This window comes from Colletotrichum gloeosporioides (assembly GCF_011800055.1).
Source record: "Colletotrichum gloeosporioides strain Lc1 chromosome Unknown consensus_40, whole genome shotgun sequence".
Classification (NCBI taxonomy): domain Eukaryota; kingdom Fungi; phylum Ascomycota; class Sordariomycetes; order Glomerellales; family Glomerellaceae; genus Colletotrichum; species Colletotrichum gloeosporioides.
Window position 1 is genome coordinate 294,127 of NW_025544685.1, and position 19,291 is coordinate 313,417.

Consider the following 19,291-nt stretch of genomic DNA (forward strand, 5'->3'; position numbering starts at 1 on the left):
TATATTTATAATAGTATTATCCTTTAATTTTAAAAGGCTTTATATATATATATATCCTAGACGTTCATGCTATAGTTAGAGGCTATTATTATTATTATTTATATTATTATTATTTGTAGTATTATATATATAGTTATTATTATTATTAATAGGAAATTAGAAGAAATATAAGTTATTTCGTTTTACTCCTATAGCAATAATATAATCTTTATTAATATTATATAAAATAGGTTATTTCTATGTAATAGAAGTAATACCTAAAGAATCTAGCTTAAATTAACTAAGTAGATTAATACTTAGTTTAAGTATATAATAAATATCTTTTAATATTATATTACTATTATTAGGATATATCATTAAATTACCCTTTATAGTAGAAGTAAGAGTTTTTACTTCTCCTTATTTTATTATTTTATTTATTTTTATAGGATTTTTTATAAAGTTATAGTTATTAACTATATAAATAGTAGCTATAGTATTAATATAAAAATTAACCGTTTTTTTATTCTTATTATTATAACTCCTTACTTTTCCTTTTTCCTTAATAAAAGATTAGTTAATTAAATAACTTAAGGAAGGATTATTAGTATTATTATTTATATTATTAGGAGTAATATAGTTTATATTCTTAAAGAAAATATTTTCTTTTTCTTTATTAGAAGATAAATCTATTAAATCTATAGGATTTTTAGGATTATTAATAGATATATAGGGGGTAATATTATCTATAGTAGTTATATTAACTACTTCTTTTTCTTTATCCTTAGTATTAGTAGTATTAATAGAAAGCTTTTTCTACTAACTAAGTACTTTTTTAGGATATAGAAAAGTATAGTTTTCTTTAGTATAGTTTATTTTCTTATAATTTTTATAGTATAAATCTTTCTATTTTTTCTAAGGTTTTTTACTTATCTTATTTTTATCTTTCTTTTTATTATTTTCTTAGTTTTTATTTTGTTTTTTATTTTTATTACCCTTAATAGTAATATTATTAATTACTTCTTTACCTCTTTTTCTCTTATACTTATCTATAAGACTAATATATAAAAAGTCTAAGTTATAAATAGAAAAGTTAGTCCTAAGAGATTAAGTTATAGAAGTTATAAAAGCTTTATAAATCTTATTTAAATTATTAAGTATATAAGTAATAACTACTTAATTTAGTAGTTTAAGTTTATTATAAGATAAGTTATCTATAAGTTCTTTTATTTTATTTATATAATCTTCTATAGATTTAAAATCATCTAAAGAGGTATTAAAGAACTCTTTATAGGTTAAAAACTCATTTATAAAACCTATAGGCTTATATAGGGATTTTAAATAATTCTAAGCTATATAAACATCTTTATTATCTTTTATAACCCTAAGTAGACTATTATTATAAAATAACTATATATAACTTAAAGCCTTATAGTTTTTATTTAAATTATCTTTAGATATAAGCTTAGTAAGGTCTATAGTAATATCTTTACTATATAGTAGGGCTTTTATATATATAGTTTATATTTTATAGTTCTTAGAACTTATAAGCTTAGGGAATTAGACCTTAAGATTAGTTATTATTACCTTATTACTATATAATGTATAGTTATAAGCTTTATAAAGGTTAAAAGATAGTAAAATTATATAACTAAAGAGCTATTATATATATAGTATAGTAGTTCTTATAATAAAGTTATAATAGTTATAAACCTAGAGGGTTAGAGTTTAACTAATAAAAAGAGTAGTTTTTATTCTTTCTCTTTAATTAATATCTTCTTTAATTAGATTTCTATTAGACTAAGGAGATATATATCCTATATAGTAGATTAATTAAAAAGAAATCTATTATACTATAAGTATAGGTCTAAATTAAATTAAGAATAAACTAAAGGATAGTTTAAAGAGATAATCTAAGGGATATAAATTAAATAAAGTAATAGTAAGAGACTATTTACTTAAGGAAGGATTAATAGAAGTATAGTTAATTTATATAGGATTAGTTATATAGATTTATAAGAAGTATATCTTATAGAACTAAACTACTAGTCTAGTTAGTATATTAATTTCTATATAAGTAGTATAGATAGAAAAGCGTTTAAAAGATTAATTTTTAGTATATATAACTCTTAAGTAGAGGTAAGGCTTTATAGGTAGGTAGAGGAGAAATAAAGAAGTAGAAGGAATAGAGGTTATCTCTAAGCTAAGCTTATAACCTATTAGTATAAGTATAAGTATATTTAGGGGTATAGTATATACGCCTATATAGTATAAGGTTATAAATAAGCTTATATTATAATAAAAAGTAATAATCCTAAGCATTTATAGGCATTTAATTATATAGATAATAATAAGGAAATTAATATATTNATCCTAAGTATTTATAGGTATTTAATTATATAGATAATAATAAGGGAATCAATATATTATAATAACTCTAGTTATTATTTATTATATAGTTAGTAGGTTTCCTCCTCTAGTAGGGAAAAGTAAGGGGAAAGATAATCTGAAANTTCCTCCTCTAGTAGGGAAAAGTAAGGGGAAAGATAATCTAAAACATAACCTACTAAACTACTAATTACATAAAGTGCTTATATAACTATACATATTACATAATTAATATTATAGTTATAAGTTATAATAAATAGAGTATTTTTATATAAGGTTTTATACCTTAAACTTTATTAGTTTATTTTATATAGATTATTAAAATAAGTTAAGTATTATTATTATTCTTATATTATTATTATTATTATAAAAGAATATTATATATTAACAGTAAGTAATTAAAAGCCATAAGCTACTAGCTGCTGTAATAGTAGCATTATTTACTAACGCTACTATAATTAGCCCTATATTAGTCGCTAATATCAACGCTATTTATACTATAGTTATAGTTATTAATAATATTAGGTATAAGTAGGCGCTAATAAGGTACTATAGCTAACTTATAACCCTTCTTAGAGGACTGTAAATTCTAAGAGTCCCCTATATTAATAAGTATAAGAGGGATCTTAAAGGGGATATATACTATTCTTACTAAAGTTAATATAGCGCTAGGTTGTTTATATACCTATAGAGTAGTAATCTCCCTGCTATTAAATATACTACTAATTAGAAGTATAACTATATTATCTTTAAATATAAACTAATAGGCAAAGCTATCTAGTATTAGGTAGGTAAAAAGCTAGCCCTATAGTATAAAGTTACTCTTTTTATTGCTAGCTTATAACTACCTAAGTAGCTTAATAATACTAGAGTTTAGCTAGGTAGTACTAGTAGTAGCTATAAGTAGCTATAGTTAATATAGGTATTAAATAAGGTTAATAGTAGTAAATAAGTTATTAATAAAAACGTAGTAATAAGTAGTAGCCCTCTCTAGCTAAGGATAAGTAAGAGTAAGTAGGTATTATATAAGGGCGATAATAATAGCTTAAGTAGGTACTAACTACTTAGGTATATAAGGTTTCTTAGGTACTAACTTATTAGTAAGGCGTGTAAAACCTTATATTACCTCTACTATAGCTTAAACTAGTAGGAGCTATAGAGGTAGGATATTAACGCTAAGGGGTTTTTTTTTAGTAGTAATAATTTTAGAGGTTGATAAGAGGTTAGTATATATATAGGGGATCTAAGCTAGGAAGTAGCCCTACTAAGTAGCTACCTATAGCTTAAACCTAACTTTAATAGGCTTTTTTAGTATCTTAATGATATTATAAGAGTATCCCTAAAAGTATACTATATACTTATTAATAGTAATAATAAAGCTAAGGTTTTAGAGTGAGAGAGATACTTTTTAGATCTAGTCTAACTATAGCTAAATCTTATTCTAGATCTCTATAGGAGGCTTAGGTATATTAGGGTCCTATAAGTGAAAATTATAGTAAAGACTAATGAAATAGTCCCTTAAGATATAGTTAATGAGATTATAGTGAGGCCTCTATAGTATAGTAGACTAATAGTAATCCTACTAAGTAGTAGGGTATATTAATAAGTAGATAAAGTAAGTAAGAAAGATATAGACCTTAGTAGGGCTAGTAATAAACGCCTTATTAAAGCGTAACGCCTTCCTTTTAAGGCCTTAGTGAGGGCTATTAGTACTAACTTAACGTAGAAGAAACTACTAATTAGTCTACTTAGCTTAGTTAGTAATAAGGTTAGTAGGTATAAAGCGTAGGAAAATATTAAAGGCTAACTTATTATTAAGGCGTATAAAGGTTATAATATAGTTAGTAGGGCGAAGTTTATAAAAAGAGGGGTAATAATATACCTCTAATATACTGCTATTAAGCTATACCTTTAGTAGCTACTATAATATTAACTTAAGGCTAAAGTTATTCTCATATAATAATACTAACCCTAGGGGGGGCTATAAGGCTAGCTATAAGGCTAGCTATAATAGAGGCTATAATATAGAGGTTAACTATAAAAAATCCTATTCTAAGTAAAAATTAACTATAGAAATAATAGAAATACTAAAAAAAAGCGCTTACTATTATCTTTATTATCTTTAGCCTCCTCTATAAGGTTTAGTTTATTATTAGAGGCCCTATTATTATCGTTATAGATTAGTAGAGAAGGTAGGTTAAGGAGGGTATTATTTAGGGTAAGTAGAGAAAGAAAGCTAAAGTAGTTGAGGTTAGGTTATAAAGAAGAGCTTATTATAACTAATTAATATACTAATTAAAATCTAATACGTCTAATTAGCTAGAAAGTTATTAAGTAGGGCAAAAAAGACTAATATTATTAATTAAGGAGATTATAGCCTAAGTTATAAAATACTTCCTTTTTACCTCTATAGTTAATTAAAAATTTAACTATAATTAATAAATAAAAAAAAAGATTAAAAAAATAATCGCTATATTAATCTATATAAGAATATCGCTTTTTTTTTATTAGCTAATTTATAGCTAATTATTGCGAGAGTTTCAAAAAAATCTATAATTACTCTAACCCCCTATAAGTGGTTAAAAGTCACAAAAAAGAGTATAGTTGAGCTATTTTCTGCCCCTAAAGGGATAAGGGGCATACGAGGCCCATGGTGTAATCCACGATGAAAAGTTCATCAATTGGCTTGCGACCCCGAGAATTCTACAACGCGCATAAGGGCCCCAGAGGCTTCATCGTTGGGCAACGACCGTTCTCAATGAGACGAGAAAAGATGGTACTATTGAGTCAACGATGGTATCTTTATGTATACAGGCTTGTACGTGTACAGGTCCTCCTTTGAGTCGAGCGAGCAGTAACGTCATTGTTTCTGCCATTTCTCAAACGACTTCAACAACGTCAAACTCCACGTGCCCGACTTCCGCCAGCCGTCTCTCTCCATGGGCACAGTTGGCCCGACATAGACCTGCCGAGGATGGATCTCTGCCATCCTCGCCAGGTCCGATAGACGGAAAGTGTGGCGGAATAGGGATGCCCAGAGGTCGTCGAAGAGGACTGATCCGAGCACTCTAAGAATGCCGTTGAAGTCATTCGCTTCGTCTGCCGCGTCCTCGCCCTCTTCGCCTCCCCTTCCCCTTCTCTGCCTCTCACTATCCGCGCTTCTGACGGCGAGGATGAAGCTTCCTAGATCGCCTACCGGAATGACGGGTCCGGCATTGTCCTGGATCGGATGTAGATAAGACTCGATGGACGCCTTGTCCGCAGCCAAAAAGACCGAGTCTGGGCCTGTCGGAAGGAACATCGCCATCGCTGGCGACTTGCTGTATTCTTGGTAATGTCTGTAGATGTCAGAGGTGCCTCCAAGTAACGCGACATCAGAACACTTACCGTTTCGCCGCCTCGACATCACCTTCGGGAATGCCATGCTCCCGGCCATCGAGCCACCGCACCTTGCACAACGGCTTCACATCACCAGCCCCACGCATCCCGTCCCCCCAAGCCGTCACGTCGCTCTTGAACTTCTCCAGGAAAGCTTTCCACTCCTCATCAGAGTGTTCGTAGCAGATGCGGTACCCCACGAACCCCCACGTCCGAAGGGACCGGTTCCCCAGGTTCATCATGTTCTTCACCTCACATATCCAAGGCTCGTCGCCGGTAATCGCCTGCGACGGCCCGCGCAACTCCCGCCTGGCCGTCACATACGCATGCGCCTGCAGCCGGCTCGTCTCCTCGCTCCGCACCGGATCCCCGCGCTGCCTCACGTCTGCGCCCTGTCGCATGGTGTAGAGCACCATCGCCTGGTTCGTGAGCCACTTGCACCGCAAGGCGTACACCTTCGAGCGGAACCGCATGTTGTACGGGAATGCCGTCATGGGCGTCCCGCCCTGGTACCCGTCCCAGTTGTCCCGTATCCGCGGGATGGCCGCCGTGAGCGTCTGCAGCCGGAACCCGGGCAGCGGCAGCATGATCCGCGTGTCCACCTTGTTCGTGAGTTCCGTGAGATCGTGCACCTTGTCCAGGATCTCCAACTGCATGGGCATCAACGTCTGTATGGGCATCGACACCGTCCCCTGTAGCCTCGCCCACTGCACCTCCCTGAGCTCATCCAACCGCGCCAACGTCCAAGCATGCGCCCTCTCCGCGACGGTGCTCAAGTAGTCCACCAGAAACTCCTCCCACATCGCCGTCACCGAGATCGACGTCCGGCCGCGCTCGCTGCGGTAGGCGTTCAGCGCCCTCTCAAAATCGCTGCACGTGTCCCACACCCCGTTGGCCGCCTTGCGCATGCGGTCCTGCGTCTGCGGGAGGTTGATATACTCGAACGCGTCGACGACCTGGCTTAGATGCTCGCACGCGCGCTCAAAGTTGGCGAGCTCGTGAAGCCCCTTTTGCCGCCAGCGTGTGAGCGACATGGGCGGCAGGCCGTGGAGCAGCCGCGTCTTCATGTGGTGCAGGTCGCGGTCGCATTCAGTGCTCGTGGTCATGACGATGCTCAGCAGGTCGCCCATGCCCCCGATGATGCTGATTGTGCGGCTTAGAGCGTTGTCGACCCGGATCCGGGGGTTGTTGTACGGCGCCGGCGCCCATTCTCTGTACGGCCGGCAGAAGAGGGCCTGCTCATCTTCATCGGACGGTCGGGGCTGGGTTGGGTCTTTGCCGCTGAAGAGCTTTCCCTTCATGAACAGGGAGGCGAATTGGGTTGCCAAGGTGTTGGGAAGCACAAAGGCATCGTCTTGGGTGAGATGTGTCAATGTTCTAGAAGTCTGGGCTGACAAGGGGCTCCTGCATAGGGGTTCTACTCACTGACGATCACCAGCTGAGGGTGCTTGTATTCAGGGTTGACCACGTCAACCCCTTTAGTGATGTGCTTCATGTCTTCAATGTTTCGCCACGACATTTTGGTCTTTTTATGGTCGAATGAGAGGAATTTCGTCAATTGCTCGTAAAACCTACTCAGCCTCAAGGCAGTGTTTATATCTATTTCTCTATTGCTGTTGGTACGGACGGAATCCCCATTAGCACCCTTCTGCCTATCATAACCATGTTCGGTGTGGCCAATAGGGGTAGTCTGTTGGAACCAGGGCAGTGAACAAGAACAGTTTTAGTGGCCCGGCAGCCTGGAACACCGGGCTAGAGCGCCCAAAACGGCCGTCGTTGCCTAGACAGACGCTTCTGTGCGGCGCGATGGATTCTGATCCGGCGAACATCCGAAAAAATGTCTGCAAGCTTAAATTACCTGCTTGGCGACGTTGATTTTCACGAGTCTGGCGATTGGACTGGAATATCGGATCCGCGCAGGTTGTCGTGTTGTGAACCGTGAGACTTGCAAGTTCAGACCCTCCATTCACTTACAGGTTGACCACCGCTGGCACCGGCGGATGTGAATTACTGTCATCACCGCGGGAACCCTTAGCCTCATCTCCTTCTTGATCTTCTTTTTCGTGGTAGCGAGTAGCATTGTCAGGAAGTTCGCTAGCCCGCCTGTTAGGGCGAGGAGAAATATTAAGATAAACGCAGAAAGCAAATGCACTTCACCCGCCCTTCGCCTATTGAGAGGAGGGATTGCAGTTTCGATTTGGTGAGTACTGCGAACAGTCGAGATCATGATTTGGTTTCAGGAAACCATTTGGAAAGTATAATTGTTGTTTTTGAAGTGTATTTTCTACTGGTCTGCCTAGAAGGCAGATCAAGCAGGTAGATGACTGCGGCACAGCCCAATGGCATCGGTCTTCGCCCTTGGAGTTGCCCCTGCATCCTGCATCGGCCAACTAATCAGCCCTTGCTTCTATTAAACCTGTACTGCGCGCCCATGTCCTCACAAGGCTCGTCTGCGAAATCTCTCGTCTCAATTGTTACCTCATCATCAGGGCCTCTCAATTGGTTCTCCGAGTCTCGTATTGAAATTTTAGTCTGTCAGGCAGCATCACCCACACTTACAGACGATGTCATCACTCTACAAACACCTGGGATTCTCCGATCCTGCCAAGCAAATCAGATTGCTCCGTCTGGAGCCGTCCCCAACCGGAACCGACGAATACGCCTTCAGCTTGGAGGTTCATGATTTCCAAGAGAATAGTCGGCCATCCTACATCGCTATATCTTACGCCTGGGGCTTGCCTATCCCGAAACTTCCCGTTGTAATCAATGGGCTCCGGATGCGAGTGCAATTCAACTGCTGGTACGCGCTTTGGCAGATGCGGCACCACGGCTATACTAGCGACGTCAACTTCTGGATAGACTCGCTCTGCATAAACCAAGGCAATGATGAGGAGAAAGGCCACCAGGTCGCTATGATGGGAGAGATATTTTCCTCTGCCTCGTCGGTGGCTGCGAGCCTGGGAACTGGCGAAAGTCTAGGAAATGTGCGAGAAATCCTCATATCCGGCAACGATCGAGAGATTGGCAAGCTTCGGCACAAGTTTGATCTACTGCCCTACTTTGATAGGGTGTGGATCAAACAAGAGATCATCCTCGCAAGAGAAATCAATATTTTCTACGGACTCGAGAGCCTTTCGTGGAGTGAATTTGATCATGCTGTCAACGCCGGCAAGACGAAATTCATCGATTCACCGTTCATCGATCCCTCCCCGTTCATCGATTCCTCAGTTGAAGGTTCAGATTCCAGTGCTGACTCACGCGAATCTGGCCCGTTCAAGTATGATCTCGATGAACGCGAAGAGCGGAGGATCTTTAAACGCAAAGAGCTGGAGAGAATTTCTATCAGCGCACAGCTCTGCAACCACCGGTCTGAGTTGACGAAAATATCGACGTTCATAGACCTGGTAGCGAGATATAGAACCGCGAAGGCTTCTGTGGCAGTGGACAAGATATACGCTCTTCTCTCTCTGCTTCCTCGGAACGACCCTATACGACAGAATCTCCCGGTCATATATGGGCAATCAACATGGTTCCCTCTATTCAGAGATCTCACGAAGCTCTTGTATAGTCACTACAAGAATGAGTGTGTGGCAGACAAGCACGACGTCCTGTGTCTAGTTCGCAATGTACTTGAAATTCGCGGTCTTGACGAGGACGTGATCGCCTTTTTCGAGTCTCAGGCGTGGGGTCCGTCTAATGCTCAATTATTCCATCAAGAATCTGCGACTATTGAAATCTCCGGTATGGCGGAGATACACAAGGAAGACTCCGAAGACCTAGACCATCGCGAGCTCAGAGTCACAGCAAGCCAAGCAGATCCAACGGAGATCATCGAAAAGTTGGGTTTGTTCAAACATACTGGCCACAAAGACCAAAGAAATGGAACTGGAACGCACCCCAAATTGCACATCCCGCCGCAACTCAAGTCTTTGCGAACGCTTTACAATTTTAAGAAACCACAAGATTGGCACAAGTCTGCCAAAAGTACCCGAACCCCGAACCCCATTCCCAACGAGACCTTCTTGGTCAATTCTGACGTTCGCCCGGGAGACGTCCTTTGTTGCTTGCACGGGGTTTTAATAAGGTTTCAAACCAATGTCGTCCTACGTCGAATTATCATCGCAGATGAGAACAAGGAGAAAGACTGTACTAGTGTGCACTTTGGACGTAAGACATGCCGATTCTGTACGACATTCTTTCTCCACAGCTGGGCTGTACCTATAAGTCGAAAGCCTTCAATGGGTCATCGGCCAAGCGGTCGAGACATACCTTATACTTCTGGTGAAGAGTTGCGGTGGAGACATGCTTGTGAAACCGAACTAAGTTTGCACTACCGCGATGCATTGATTCCCCTCCTTCTCAACCACCATCCCTTCCAATCGTTATTGTACTTTAACACCGTGCCCAATTCGGGAGCAATCGACTTGTTGTCTCGAATTCAGCCTCAAGAGTGGTTCTCTGATTCTGAGGACAGCAGGGACATGTATGAATATTCTGTTGATTCTCCCAACACATAGCAAACGAATGACGTCAGTGGTTCTGAAAGAAGCTGTCCGGAATGAACACTTTACTGGCTGGAAGGATTCATGGTCACATATTTCCCCGAAAGCATGATTCAATGCTGAAGACTCAAAATAGTCACCGGTTAAAAGTTTCTCAAATACAAAACATTCCCTGGCGGGATGATCTACTGGATGGAATACCGGCAGCAGACTCACTTATTCCATTGGCCTACAGAGAGAGCCCAGGCTATTTTGTCTGCTTTGAAGCTTCGACCAGAAAGCCAAGGGGATATCTCCTAATGCCAGTAATTCCAATTCCTTCTCGTCTGATAAGAATTTTCTTCAAGGCCTCTTGTCATGGCGCCCTGTCTAGGTCTGTCGTATAAGTTACTATTCAGCTCCTTTGTGAGAACAGGCAGAGCCGCAAATGACAGCAACATACGACAGGTTCTTGCCGTGCATCCGTTTCCGTTTCCCAATGTGATCTTGAACTCCAGCATATCCGTACACTCCCTCCAGTTGGTCGAAGCGCGCCCCCCTGCATGATAATGCATGCTTTACTCGGTTATCGGCACACGACTCAGAAGCACCACGCGGAAGCCGGCTAGCTCCCAGCAGGCCTCGGATACTTCGGATCGCATGCAATTTATCTCAGGAACGAAGGCAGCTACTAAGTAATCTCCCCTCTGATCATCTGGTTGTGAACGGCAGCGGCAACGGTAGGGGGGCACTCGCCAACTCTAATTCTCTCGCCAGGTGCCGTGCCGGTTGAGGTTCGCCCACGTGTGGGGACTCTCTCCCACTCAATGGTGGGAAATTGGCATAGGACAGGAAGGGCGGCCTCAGATAGCGATGGCTACATCGACTATGGCACGGTTGATTGGACGGGAAAACATCGCGGTGTCTACAGCAGAAAGAGGCCCCAAAATCTTCCGTCGGAAGCAATTCACTTTCTCACGAGGTTGAGGAGTTCGCTGGACCCTTTCACCAGCGTAAACAGCATGGGAATGGGGAGGGTTGCATATAAGGATCCTTCAATGTCTTGGCATCTGGGGTAGAAACAATACTGACGTGCATCTTGTTGCTTTTCTTTCCGAGATCCTCGCTGGCTTGATTTAGCTTGTTCGCCATGGCTGCCAAGACGCTTATCTCCATGCTTGCCGCCGTCAGCTCCGCCGCGGCTCTGACGTGCCAAGTTGCTGGTTCGTAACCTTAAAGCTCCATGGTCCTTGTCCCAAGGCGATAGATAAGCTGATAAAACCCAACAACAGGCGGCACCTCTGACGATTCCCCTGCTATCCTGGCTGCGTTGAAGCAGTGCAACAATGGCGGAACCGTGCGTGAGATCGAAGATACTTGGCGCGGTGATCAGGACGCTGACTTGTTGCTGTCCCAGGTTGTCCTTGACAAGACATACACCATCGGCTCCGTGCTCCAGACGGAGGACCTGTCCAACATCGCCATCCAGCTCTCTGGCACCGTCAGCTTGAGCACGGATCTCAGCTACTGGCAGAAGAACTCCATCCAGCTTACCTACCAAGATGCCTACACCGCGTGGGCCATCGGCGGTAGCAACATTCATGTAAGTTCTCCCCTCTCTGGAACGGCGATCATTCCTGACGTTCTTTCTAGATCTACGGCGGCGGCTCTTACAATGGAGGAGGCGACGGTACGTGACTAATACTTGCCCTCCGGCAATAAAGAGTGTTGACTGACTGCTGATGTAGCCTGGTACGCGGCCGGCAAGACGGGTCCCATCATGTTGACCCTGCTCAACGCCAAGAACGTCCTCGTCGAGCACATCACCATGAACAAGAGCCCCTTCTGGCACAACCTTGTCGAGGGTTGCACCAACGTCACGTACAGCCACGTGAACATGAACTCTGTCCAGACGAGTGGGAAGCAGGCCCAGAACACCGATGGGTAAGCCGTTGCCAACTGCCCTAAAGCTGTCCGACATAGACACTGACCAGACCAGCTGGGACACCTACCGCAGCTCCCAGGTCACCATCACGGACTGCACCGTCATCAATGGCGACGATTGCGTTTCCTTCAAGCCCAACTCTACCGACATCACCGTCAAGAACCTGTGAGTCACCTAACTTAGAGATCACCTTTGCCCGAGTATCAAGACTGACAGCCCATCAGCTACTGCCAAGGCTCCCACGGCATCTCCGTCGGCTCCCTCGGCCAGTACGCCGGCCAGGTCGACATCGTGCGCAACATCTACGCCAAGAACATCACCATGGTCAACGCGTCCAACGGCGCCCGCATCAAGGCCTGGGGCGGCAGCGCCTCCGCCACGTCCACATCAGGCGGCGGCACCGGCGTGGTCCAGAACGTCACCTTCGACACCTTCACCATGAAGAACGTCGACCTGCCCATCGTCATCGACCAGTGCTACATGACCTCCGCCGCCGCCTGCGCGCAGCACCCCTCGGGCGTCACCATCAGCGACGTGCACTACATCGACGTGACGGGCACCGGCGGCAAGGCGGCCGAGGTCGTGAGCATGGTGTGCAGCGACGTCTGCCAGGACATCACCGCCACGGGCACGAAGCTCGTGGGCACCAAGGGCGGCGCGGAGTACATCTGCAAGAACATCGCATCGACGGATAAGTTGGACTTCCCCTGCAGCGCCACGGACGTGACGGTCGGCGGCACGACCAAGACTTCCAAGACTGCCAAGGCGACGGCCACCAAGAGTTTAGGTTGACAGGGCTAAACCGTCGGGCGCTTGAAGATGTGGGGAATGGATGCGACCCTCTGAAGAAGGGGGGGGAAGAAGGAAAAAGAAGGCTTGGCGTAGCCGGGCACACGTTGTTTTTTTTCACTTCCAGTACATATTTTCATCATAGTTTGCGAGAACATGTTCGGTCAAATCATCAGCAATCTCATCGCTTCAATGAGAAGACAACTTACTCACTGAGGACTCAGGAGATCGACTCGTAAAGGCAAATAAACTCCAAAACGCCATAAACTAGCTGGTCCCCCTCGGGGAGTCGGTAAACAGACTTCCCGAGCGTGTGACCGTGTAGCGCAAGCGCTAGCAAGCAAGCCAAAAGTTCAGGGTCCCAGGCTGAATAACGATGAGAGAGGGAGGCTTTCCGCCGGCCCTCGAGCTGTCCTCAGCTTCACCACCACAACCAGCCTTCTCTTCTTTCTTTCTCCCTCATTTGCATCGAACTTTGTCACAGAGCATAGCTTCCCGCCCGTGACAAGACGCTATTGGCATCCGTGCGCGTGAATGGCGGCCACCAAGGCCAAGACACCATCCAATTGACAATTGACATCTTGGCCAGCCAGCGTCCGCGTTGCCGCCCGGCCCCGTTCAGATGAAAAGGGCTGACGAGCACGTGAGGCCAAGCCGATCCGTCCATCCATCAATCGAGGTGGGAGGGCACGCGACACACCACACACGACGCCGGGGCGATGGGGTATTCAGACGAAGACGCGGTGTTGTGAGGACGGGACGGGCGATGACGCGGGTGAACCACGCCATAACCCGATGCTGTACTTTGTAGGTCGAGGATTGATGTCACACAGTCACACGCATCGAAGGCGCAGCCGTGCACTCATTACCTATGTACGACCTAGAGAAAACAATTGGTCTGCAACAGCAGCAATTGTTATTACCAGGGCGGAACCCGAGGGGCTCGGTTGATGGGCGGTGGCCGCATTCGGGCGGGGGCTTACATTAAGGATGAACATGGTTCAATTCAAAGGGAGCCCGTTTGATTCGTCGCCCGGGCAAAGAGCAAGCGAGAGCAGAATGAACGTGTCTCCTCTTCTTCCTTTCTGTTCTACAGCTCCAGCAAGGCTCCAAGCACCGATCCGTAGCCCAGCTCAGCTCTGCCCTGTCCTGACTTTTTACATAATTAGGATGAGTTTAAGCCAGGCAGATGCGAATCCTTCGAGGCGGTACGGCTGATCTTTTTCATTTGATCTCTTCGTTTTTCTCCGCGGACGCGCCCATCCATCCATCCCACCGGGCGCATATGCCAGCAAGCACTTCAGTCCTCGGCCGAATTATTCCCTCAGCCCAAAACGGGGCATGCATCCGGGAGTCCAGAAGACTGGAGATTGAATTTCCCCAGCTGCACGGCACCCCGTTGTCATTACGATGTTTCCGCCTCCCGCGCGTTCCATCTTTACCTACCAGCAGGGTCAACCTCAGCTGTACCGCGTATTTAAAGAAAAAGAACAGCGTAACGGCTCTAGTCTCACGCGTGACATGGGCTGGGTTGCAGCTCTCTAGGAGGGGTGGGAACGCCCCCAGGCAGAAAGCTTGTTTCGGGCAGGTTTCCTAACAAGGAGTCAGCCACAACTTGATACACACCAAAGGATGAAATTTCTCCATGGCCACCGTTCAATCCACACGGCGCCGTTACGTTTTTGCAGAGTCGTGATTGGCCTTTCCCCCCTTCCTTGGGCCGCCCCTAAGGTAAGGTGCAATGTGAGCCTTTCCGCCCGGTTCTGCAGGTTCTGGGCCCTTGGTTCTGTCTGTCTGCTCTAGCCTAAGCATGTACAAGTAAGGTCAGTATGCACCCGCCCATTTCCAGGTACCTACATGTAGGATTTGATCCAATGACATACGCCCCCCCTTCCCCCCAAGCTGTAACCGTACCAGAAGGAGGCTACGGCTGGCTGCCTGGAGGATTTTCATTGGCAGGAGTCGTCTGACATAAGGATAACCCCTGTTTCTTGACATTTCTGGTCGCCTGCTCGTATTCCTAACTGGTGACTGGTGTAATGGGGTAGCTGGGTTGGTAGTAAGGTACATACTAAGTGTCTAACGTAGGGGGGGCGGAGAACAGGACCGGGGCGTTTTTTTTTAACGACACTCTCGCTTAAACAGAACCAGGGAACGGGAAGCAAGCAGAAGCAAAAGCTAAGGCGGCATTCCAGACCGACCCAGTGCCGCGAAAAAAAGGCGGCATCGTGGCTGCGGGGGAGATCTCCTTTTCGTTTGTTCCACATCCTTCAAATTTGCTGGCTGAACAGGCTTCAGCTGGGCCTGGAGGTACTTATTTACTCTACATGCAGAGAAAGAGAAAGGCGCCATTGTCACACGGTGCCGCAAACCCGGGCGTGTTGCCAACGGAGGAGCCCTTGGTCGTAGCTTTAACCTGATGTATCCCGTACCGTGGCCTAGGCAGGCATTTCCATCCATTCAATTGCACCGTCCACCATCCCATCCACCTATTCGTACCCCAGTCTCGAGTAAGAGTGAATGGGCCATGGGTCCCGTCGGCAAACAACCCCGAAGGCTGAAGCAAACGGCCCCCAGGAGAGTCAGGAACGGCGGCGGGCCAGCATTGAGCAAGCAAAGCAAAGCACGAAGCAAAAAGCAGGCAGACCAGGCACATAAGCATAAGCATAAGCTCTCTCGACCGGGACTCCTCAATCTCCTTTCTTCTCTCCTTCCCTCCCCTTCCCCTTCCTTGATGTTTTGCTAGTTCTTACCGTCCCTTCTCCCTGTTGCTGCTGCCGTTGCATCCTCATCCGTTTCGATACCCTTTTTTAGTTTTCTCTGCTGTTTCCTCTCGCTTGATTCACATCCACATCACCCCCCATCTTCACGACATACCTAGAGAGACGTGCAGAAGCTGGGGAAAAGGGAAAAGAAGATATGAATGCAAACTTCTGCATCCTCGCACTCTGAACATATACCTAACTCACCTCCACTCCCTCTATTCCCCGTAACAAATACACAAGCGAGACGGCTCTGGCCGACTCGTACCCAGAAGCATGCACCATGACTCTTCACCAGGCCACTCGCTACGCCATGGGTTGTTCACCTCGCCCCGACGACTGCTGATGGGCATCGGGTCGCGCTTCTCCAACCAGCGCTTCGTCTTCAGCCTGGCCGCTCTCGCCGTCCTCGGTGCCAAATTCGTCCACATCAAGAGCCACCTCTCCGCCCTGCCGACGGTCCATCTCGTGAACTGGGGCTACTCCTTCTTCGCGCAGGACTTCGTCCTGCTCATCATCCTGCGGCTGCTGCTCGGGGGATGGCTGTCCTCGAACCGCAACAACGACGCCGGCTTCCTGCGCCGCGCAGCCGCCTTCGCCAGCTGGCTCTTCATCGGCTTCGTGATCGGGCTTAATCTCGTCGGCATCTGCTTCTTCGCCATGTCCGGCTCCGAGATCCACTGGTCCAACATCGGGCTCGCGGGCGACGCCGCCGGCCGCGCGCTGCTGCTCACGGGGCTCTTCACCTTCGCGCTCGTCTGCGCCGTGCTCGCCGTGCTCGCCTGGGCCCTCAAGGATGTGCTGTTCGTCGCCGTGGGCCTGGCCGCGGACATCGTGTGCTGGCCCGTCGCGTGCATCGCCCGCCGCCGCCGGCCCCACTGGGCGACGTACTCGGAGGTCCCGCAGCAGGACGTCGAGCACGGCAGTACCAAGGAGACGACAGACTACTCTTCACCGCGGCGCAGCTTCGACCTCTCGCACGGGTGGGACGGCGTCAAGACGTGGCCGTGGGCGTGGATGTTCTGGATCGCGGCGTACACGCTCGCGGGCGTGGCGCTGCTGGCGCAGGTCATCATGTGCGCGCTGCGGCCGCACGAGAGCTCGCTGACGTTCATGTCGTGGACGCCGACGCTGCTGCCCTTCATCGACTTCAAGAACTCGTCGCCGAACCTGGAGAAGCTGGTCCCGCACTACAACTCGGGCATCAACCGCGACTGGGACAACCGGACGGCGCTGGCCGACGCGGTGCCCTTTGCCTGGCTGCCCAAGGATGTGGCACCCGAGGGCTTCGAGGACTGGTATGGCGGCAAGAAGCACTACAACGCGACGATGGACCCGCTGAGGATTTCTAACTTGGACGACAAGTTGTTGCCTGAGCTGAAGAAGAAGCTCAAGGACGTGCCGATCCGGCATGTTATGACGATTGTGCTGGAGAGCACGAGGAAGGACATGTTCCCGTTCAAGCGGTTCGGTATTAGTGAAGGGCGCTTGCGAGATACGTGGGTGCATGCGGGCTACGACGGGATTCCGCCGGATGCGCTGGAGCGGCTTAGGACCTTGACCCCGGTAGCCAAGTTCCTCACCGGAGACCACGAGGATGGGTTTGAGACGGAGGACAAGAAGAAGAACAAGAAGGAAAAGAGCCGGGGTGGACTCAACTTCAACGACGCCTACACGACATCGACGTACACCCTCAAGAGTCTCGCGGGCAGCCTTTGCGGCATCGCGCCCCTGATTGCCGACTTCAACCTCGAGTACCTCCACCACTTTTACCAGCCGTGTCTCCCGCACATCTTCGGGGCCCTTAACACCCTCGAGAAGGACAGCAACGGAGACAAGAAGAAGCCCTTTGGATCCTACAAGTGGAAGTCATCATTCATGCAGTCCGTGACGCTCGATTACGACAACTTCGGCGCCCTCATGAAGAAGATGGGCTTCCCGCAAGAAGGGCTCATCGACAGCGTGTACCTCCGCAGCGACGACGCAAAGTTCGGCAAGGTCGACCTGCCCAACGTCAACTACTTCGGCATGGAGGAGACGCCGCTCGAGGACTACATCCGCGACCAGTTCGAGAGCGCCAAGAAGGCCGACGAGCGCGTGTTCCTCACGCACGTCACGAGCACCAGCCACCACCCGTACAACATGCCCAAGAACGAGACGTACGTGCCGCTCGCGCGCGGGCTCGACGACCTCTCGCACTACATCAACGCCATCGGCTACGACGACCGCTGGCTCGGCAAGATCCTCAACATGCTCGACGAGATGGGCGTCGCGGACGAGACGCTGGTGATCCTGGTGGGCGACCACGGGCTGTCGATCCCCGAGAACGATATTCTCGCGTCGTACTACAACCCCAACGTTGGCAGCAACCACGTGCCGCTCGTCTTCTCGCACCCGAAGCTGCCGCCCATCACGATCAACGACGCCGTCTCGGCGCAGCAGATCCTGCCGACGGTGCTCGACCTGCTCATCGAGACGGGCTCGCTGTCGAAGGACCGCACCGAGGCTGTGACGGATCTGTTGAGGAACTACGAGGGCCAGTCGCTTCTACGCCCCGTGCGCCAATCCAAGGAGGCCGACAAGGGCGAGGTCGCAAACTGGCAGTTCACCGTGATCAATCCGGGGCGGGCGATGGTCGGCGTCCGCGACGGACGGCACAAGTACTGGCGGATGGTGGTGCCGGTGGTGGACAACATCGAGTGGCACTTCACGGACGTGGCCAAGGACCCGGCGGAGAAGCAGCCGGTGCTCGGGTTCGACTTCACGGGGTTCCTGGCCAAGATCGAGGAGACGCACGGGGTCGAGGCGGCGCGGTGGGCCGAGGAGGCGGCGTTCGTGGCGCGGTGGTGGGTTGAGGAGAACAGCAAGCGGTGGCGTTACGGACCTTATGCGGCATACTAGGATCATTGGAGATTTGCATCTTCCGGCGTTTGATTGATGATTGGAGTTTCATCTTTGACTGGCATGGGGTGGTGGGTTTAGCATAATTAGAAGACGAGGAACATAAAATTACAAGCTCCTGTTGAAACTTTCAATGTTTGTTTGTTTGTGGATCGTGATGAGTCTTTGCCGTACGAATGTCTCGCATATTCGCTTTCTGTACGACTGAGGAGTATGCCCCATCACTGAAGCGCCCTGTCAACAGGTTCTGCGGAGATAGTTGTCGGCGACTCTGGCGGAAGAGTGTTCGCAAGTCACAGGCAAAGGTTCGTCTGATTTGACATCGCGGTGAACCTTGAGCGACGGGCCTCATCCGACCTCTTCGGGATGGAAGTCGTAAACTCTCGAAACCAGCACACATGTCAAGGTGAAGACAAAAATGCAAAGCAGGAGGCTGGAATCAACAACTGACGTCGAAACATAGTTGTCGACGGTCTTGGCATTCTCGCGGGGTGTGCCGTGGATTCCGATGACGCGGCCAAGCTGCAGCCGGCTCGGAGCTCGGAGCTTCGCTTGGCTGTGTACATAAGCTGCCAAAATTTCGGAACACTCATCGCCTTGTTGGCTAAGTGGTATAGCGCCTCACTAGTAATGAGGAGATCGGGTGTTCGATTCACCCACGAGGCATT

The 19,291-nt window shown here is 47.2% G+C and overlaps 4 protein-coding genes across 4 annotated transcripts; 3 read left to right on the forward strand and 1 right to left on the reverse strand.

The window, feature by feature from the left end:
* Positions 1-5,227: 5,227 nt before the first annotated feature.
* On the reverse strand, positions 5,228-7,264 carry GCG54_00005122 (uncharacterized protein; the record flags this gene model as incomplete). Its single annotated transcript, XM_045405153.1, has 3 exons — positions 5,228-5,705; positions 5,755-7,099; positions 7,171-7,264. 3 exons carry the CDS (start codon positions 7,262-7,264, stop codon positions 5,228-5,230), a joined length of 1,917 nt encoding a protein of 638 aa, XP_045264917.1.
* Positions 7,265-8,309: 1,045 nt separating this feature from the next.
* Positions 8,310-10,262, forward strand: GCG54_00005123 (uncharacterized protein; the record flags this gene model as incomplete). The annotated part of the gene is made up of 2 exons (XM_045405154.1): positions 8,310-9,782; positions 10,035-10,262. The coding sequence occupies 2 exons, from the start codon at positions 8,310-8,312 to the stop codon at positions 10,260-10,262; spliced, it is 1,701 nt and encodes a 566-aa protein (XP_045264918.1).
* A 1,114-nt stretch (positions 10,263-11,376) lies between these two features.
* On the forward strand, positions 11,377-12,963 carry GCG54_00005124 (putative exopolygalacturonase X; the record flags this gene model as incomplete). The annotated part of the gene is made up of 7 exons (XM_045405155.1): positions 11,377-11,449; positions 11,519-11,583; positions 11,644-11,829; positions 11,880-11,916; positions 11,975-12,170; positions 12,226-12,336; positions 12,396-12,963. The coding sequence occupies 7 exons, from the start codon at positions 11,377-11,379 to the stop codon at positions 12,961-12,963; spliced, it is 1,236 nt and encodes a 411-aa protein (XP_045264919.1).
* Positions 12,964-15,998: 3,035 nt separating this feature from the next.
* GCG54_00005125 (uncharacterized protein) lies at positions 15,999-18,623 on the forward strand (the record flags this gene model as incomplete). The annotated part of the gene is made up of 1 exon (XM_045405156.1): positions 15,999-18,623. The coding sequence occupies one exon, from the start codon at positions 15,999-16,001 to the stop codon at positions 18,621-18,623; it is 2,625 nt and encodes an 874-aa protein (XP_045264920.1).
* Positions 18,624-19,291: the final 668 nt, after the last annotated feature.